We start from the raw sequence: 5,453 nt of genomic DNA on the forward strand, positions 1-5,453 counted from the left end.
CTGCGCCACTTGCTCCGAGGCCGGCGCCTGCACCGCCTGCCGGGAGGACCACTACTTCACCAGCACCGACCCGCTGGTGGAGTCGCTGTGCACCGCCGCCTGCCCGGCCGGGCAGTTTGCCGACACGGCCGCCGGCCGGTGCGCCACCTGCCACGAGTCCTGCGCCACGTGCGACAATGCGGACGCCTGTACGGCGTGCGCGCCGGCGTACGGCTGGCTGGCCGGCCGGTGTGTCGACTGCCCGGCCGGGTGCGCCGACTGCACGCAGGCGGCCACATGCGACACCTGCGCCGGGGGGCTGCTGGTCATGCCGGATGGCACCTGCGCGGGCGCCTGCCCGGAGGGCACCTTCGCCGATGCCACCGCCGGCCGGTGTCGGCCATGCGACGCCTCCTGCGCCGCGTGCGCCGGCGATGCCGCATGCACGGTCTGCCGGCCGCACATGGTCTTCTCCGACCCCGACCCCGCCCCCGGGGTGGAGTCCCTCTGTGTGAGCACCTGCCCGCCGGGGGAGTTCGCCGGGCCCGGGCGCTGCACCATCTGCCACGAGTCCTGCGCCCTGTGCGCCGGGGCGGCGGCGCAGTGCCAGCTGTGTGCCCCGGGGTTCCATTGGGTCGCCGGGGCCCCGGGCGCCGGGGCCACCGGCACCTGTGTGCCCTGCCCGGCCGGCTGCACGGCCTGCGTGGGGGACTTCTGCCTCGAGTGCCAGGCCGGCCTCTTCCTGGGCCGGGAGGGCGCCTGCATGGCCGACTGCCCGGGGGACCACTTCGCCGACGTCGAGTCGGCCACCTGCCAGCCGTGCGCCCTCGAGTGCGCCGCCTGCCTCGGCCCCACGGCGGCCCACTGCACGGCCTGCTCCCCGGGGCTGGACTCCTTCCCGGGGCAGGGGGAGCTGGTTTCCTGCGCATCCCCCTGCGAGCCGGGCGAGTACCGGCACCCGGTCAGCCAAGCCTGCGCCCCCTGCCACGAATCCTGTGCCACTTGCAATGGGCCCACCGACCACCACTGCTGGCGGTGCTCCGCCACCGGGGCCGTCCTCCAGGACGGCGAGTGTCTGCTGGCCTGTGCCGCCGGCTTCGCCCCGGTGGCCGGCCGGTGCCTGCCCTGTCACCCGTCCTGCGGCCAGTGCCTCGGCACCCGGGCCACCGAGTGTGTGGACACCTGCCGGGAGGACCTGCTGCCGATGCCGGCCGGCCAGTGGCCCACGCGCTGCGTCGCCAGCTGCCCGGTCGGCCATGCGGCCGGGCCGGCCGGCTGCTCCGCCTGCGGGGCCCACTGCGCCAGCTGCCCCGGCTCGGCCGCGGTGTGCTCCCAGTGCGAGCGCGGCTGGCTGCTGGCCAGCCCGGACTGCGTGCAGGACTGCCCCGGCGCCTCGATCCCCCAGGGGGGCCTGTGCGCCACGTGCGACCCGTCCTGCGCCTCGTGCTACGGGCCCGGCCCGGCCCGGTGCCTGAGCTGCCCGCCCGATACCCCGCTCCTGGTCAATGGGTCCTGCCATGGGGCCTGCCCGCCGGGGACCGTGTTCGACGCCCCCTCCGGCCGGTGCGCCCCCTGCCATGGCGCCTGCGCCGAGTGCCACGGCCCGGCCGCCAACCAATGCACCGTCTGCCCGGGCCCGGGGGAGGTCCTCCTCGACGGGGCCTGCCTGGCTGCCTGCCCGGCAGGGCACTATGTCCTGCGCCCGGGCCCGGGGGCCTCGCCCGGCCCGCAAGCCTCCTGCCACCGGTGCGATCCGTCCTGCGCCGAGTGCACCGGGCCGCTGGGCAGCCAGTGCACCCGGTGCCCGGCCGGGCCGAGCCTGCTCCATGGCGGGGCCTGCGTGGACGCCTGCCCGGCCGGCACCCTGGCCTGTGTGCCGGATGGCCGGTGTGACGCCTGCCCGGCCGGGTGCACCGCCTGCGAGGCGGCCCCCGGCATGGGCGGCATGTGCGCCGCCCTCTGCACCGACTGCCAGGCCGACCTGCGCCTGTCCTCCGCCGGCCAATGCCTGGACACCTGCCCGGCGGGGGAGTTCGAGCAGCCGGACCGCCGGTGCCGGCCCTGCGTGGCGCCCTGCCAGCAGTGCTTCGGCGCCGAGGCCTTCTGCACCACGTGCCGCGACCCGGCGGCCTGGCTGCGCCCCGACACCGGGACATGCTCCAGTGCCTGCCCGCAAACGGGCTTCGCCCCGGCCGAGCTGCTCGATGCGCCGGCCTCGCTGCCGGGCCGGGTGTGCGTGCCCTGCCTGCCCGGCTGCGAGCTGTGCCCGACGCCGGCGACCTCCCTGCCGGCCGATGTCTGCACCCGTAGCCCGGCGCAGGAGCTCACCTGTGCCCCGGTCGCCGGGTGCGCCCGGTGCGCCGGGCAGCTGCTCCTCCTCCATGGGGCCTCCTGTGTGGCCGAATGCCCGGGCGGCTTCTACGCCGACTGGGACAACCCGGCGGCGGCGGCGGCCTGTCTGCCATGCGACGCGGCGTGCGCCCTGTGCACCGGCCCCGGCCCGGACAACTGCTCTGACTCCAAGCGCGCCAGGTCCACCGGTCTGGGTGCGTTGCCGCCTCTTCGGCGGGTCTGCCGCCGGCCATGCCTCCTGCTGCCCTGACTGACCGTCGCCTTCTGTCCTCCCGCCCCCCCCCCCTCCCCGCGCGCCAGCCCTCGGCCTGGGCATCGGCCTGGGCCTGCTGTTCCTGCTGGTCCTGCTGCTGGCTCTGGTGCTGATCCTGCGCCGGCGCAAGGCCGTCCAGGGCCCGGCCAAGGTACGCGCCCCTCCCCGGCTCCTGGCCACACGGCGGAGGCCCACACATCTCCCGCCACCGCCCGGCGTCACACATCTCCCGCCACCGCCCGGCGTCACACATCTCCCGCCACCGCCCGGCGTCACACATCTCCCGCCACCGCCCGGCGTCACATATGTCCCGCCACCGCCCGGCGTCACATATGTCCCGCCACCGCTCGACGTCACACATGTCCCGCCGCCGCCCGACGCCACACTGACAAACCGCCACCGCCCGACGCCCAGGACGAGGACATTGGTATGGCCACATCCGCGCACTGCGTCCTTCCGCCACATGCCCCTCCCCTTTGTTGACGCGCGACACACTCACCTCCCCCGCCCCCCGCCCAGATGCCACCATCCTCAACACCATTGTCGGTACGTGTCCCCCCCAGGCCTTTTCATTGGCGACCATCCTCCACACCGAACTCACCTCCCTGCCGCCTGCACAGAACTCGCCCTGCCCGGTGCCATTGTCGTGGCCGTGGAGACGGACTTCCGGCCCTTGGAAAACGGCAACCTCGGGTCCGGCACCCAGGCCCAGGTGTATGCCGCCGAGGCCGTGGGCGCCGACATCACCACGCGCCTCCGCTGCCCGGACGTGGTGGCCATCAAGAAGCTGACCGGTACGCGCCGCCGCGCACCCACGCACGAGCACTGCCTGCCCGGCCCGCAGACTGCCCTCCTGCTCGGCCTTCCGCCGATGCTCTCCCAGTTGCCCTGACCCCTTCCCCCGCACTCTGCGGCCGACCGGCGGGCCAGACGCGCGCCCGGTGTACATGGCCCTGTTCCAGAACGAGGTGGCTCTCATGTGGTGCGTGCCGCTGCTCTTTCGCATGGCCCGCCGCCCCCCCCAGGAGAAGAAAGGACCCCCCCGGTAAGATGCGCTAACCCAGCCCCCCTACCGCCCCGGCCAACACACCGTCAGGCTCCTTCGCGACTCGCCGAACGTCGTCCGGCTCTTCGGCTACTGCGAGAGCCCGCCGGCCCTGGTCATGGCACGGCACGACAGCTGCCTCAACACGCTCCTCAGCTCGGACATCCCCCTCGACACGGCGGTCCTCCTGGACGTGGTCCTGCAGTGGGGTGCGCATGCGCCATGCCTTCGGCCCCCCGGCCTTCCGTCGCCCTCGCCCTCGCCCTTACCTGCCTCGCGCCATTCTGACACACTCGGGCCGGCCTAGCCTCCGGCCTGGAGACCATGCACGCAATGGAGATCGCCCACCGGGACCTGAAGCCGCACAATGTCTTTGTCAGCCAGCGCCCGGATGGCGGGTGGCATGCGGCCCTCGGCGATCTGGGCGCCTCGCAGAATGTCAGCACCACCCGGTCCTCGGCCCTGGTCCTCAGCCCGGTGGAGCTGAATGCCATGTCGGCCCGGTACGCGGCCCCGGAGGTGATCACGGCCTTCCGCGAGGAGCACCCGGTGTCTCGGGACCAGCTTCTGGCGGCGGACATCTTCTCGGCGACCATTCTCCTGTGGCAGTGCCTGGCCCGGCGGGTTCCCTTCGCCGGGCTCGGCGGCCTGGGCCAGATCCTGGAGTGCATCCAGCGCGGCGGGCGCCCGGCCGTCGACGAGGCCCTCGGCCCGCGCCAGCTGCAGGAGACCGTCCTCAACGAGCTGCTGGTCTCCGGCTGGGAGGCCAACCCGGTGCATCGCCCGACTGCGGCCGCCTTCCGGCAAAAGTGTGCCCATGCCCAGGCGGGCAGTTCCGCCCCAGCGCAATAGAGCCCCCCTTGGCAGGATCCCCCCCCGGCCCGGGGGTAAATACACCCCATCTGCATGTGTGTCTGTTTTTCCTGCTGCTGCTGCTGCTGCTGCTGCTGCTGCTTGCCCCCTTCGCCGGGGCGGGCCATCAGCCGGAGCCTCGCCCCCTCCAGGGCGTTTGTCAGCGGGTGCCCGGCCAAAGGGAACTGGCCCCAAGCACCAAGCGACGCGCGCCGGCCGAAGGCGGCCCTTTCACCCGGGCGCGAGAGGGGGCGACGACCCGACAGACGCCCGGCCAGGGGGCCAGCGCCCCAGTGAGGCACAGGCAAAGACACCCCGGCGCCACCCGAGAGCGCGGTTCCGACACCCACGCTCAGCGGGCCGCCCGGCGGGTCCCTCGGCCGGGATGGCCCGCCGCCCGCCGCCCGCCGCCCGCCGCCCGCATGCGGGCCTGCCCATGGGGCCGATGCCGTGCCAAGCCCCTGGCAGCCAAGCGGGAAATGGCCCGCCCCCCAGTCGGGGGCTCATCCGAGCACGCCCGCTTGACCGGGATTTTACCCAGTCCGTTCTGGAGGAGCGCTCGCGGCGGCGGCGTAAATGTCCGAGCGCGCTTATTTCAAAATAAAAACTCCGCACTTTCACTCCCCCGTGCGGTCCCGAGTTTCACATCGGGCCTGCCAACGGGCGGCGCGGCGCCGCCACAGCCCCGGGCGTTCGCGGCCCCCGGCTTGCCTGGGGTCTGTCGGCCGCACGCCCTTCCTCGCACCCGCAGCCCCCGCGCACGGCGCTAGTCCACAATCGGATGCCGAGATCTCGACCGCTCAGGGGGGAGCGCGCGCGCGCGCGCGATCGGCCCGCGGAGCGCGCGTGGAGCCCCGCACCGGGGTCGCGGCTTCGGCCGGCCGCCGCACGGCGTCCAGGCCCTCGTAGGGCCGGGGCAGCAGGAGAATCTAGGCCCGGGCTGGGCCGGCGTGGTGCGCGCCCCCCCCCCCC

The 5,453-nt window shown here is 74.3% G+C and overlaps 1 protein-coding gene across 1 annotated transcript in view; it reads left to right on the forward strand.

The window, feature by feature from the left end:
- H696_05378 (TKL protein kinase) overlaps positions 1-4,481 on the forward strand; it is a gene marked incomplete at both ends in the record, with an annotated part of 9,180 nt that extends 4,699 nt beyond the window's left edge. The window contains 8 exons of the mRNA XM_009499219.1: positions 64-2,525; positions 2,632-2,735; positions 2,999-3,011; positions 3,104-3,130; positions 3,205-3,378; positions 3,515-3,566; positions 3,681-3,838; positions 3,937-4,481. Of these exons, the coding sequence (XP_009497494.1) occupies positions 64-2,525; positions 2,632-2,735; positions 2,999-3,011; positions 3,104-3,130; positions 3,205-3,378; positions 3,515-3,566; positions 3,681-3,838; positions 3,937-4,481 (3,535 nt within the window). The remainder of the gene's footprint in view (positions 1-63; positions 2,526-2,631; positions 2,736-2,998; positions 3,012-3,103; positions 3,131-3,204; positions 3,379-3,514; positions 3,567-3,680; positions 3,839-3,936) is intronic.
- Between the last annotated feature and the right edge of the window lie 972 nt (positions 4,482-5,453).

Source organism: Fonticula alba, assembly GCF_000388065.1.
Source record: "Fonticula alba strain ATCC 38817 unplaced genomic scaffold supercont2.10, whole genome shotgun sequence".
NCBI lineage: Eukaryota > Rotosphaerida > Fonticulaceae > Fonticula > Fonticula alba.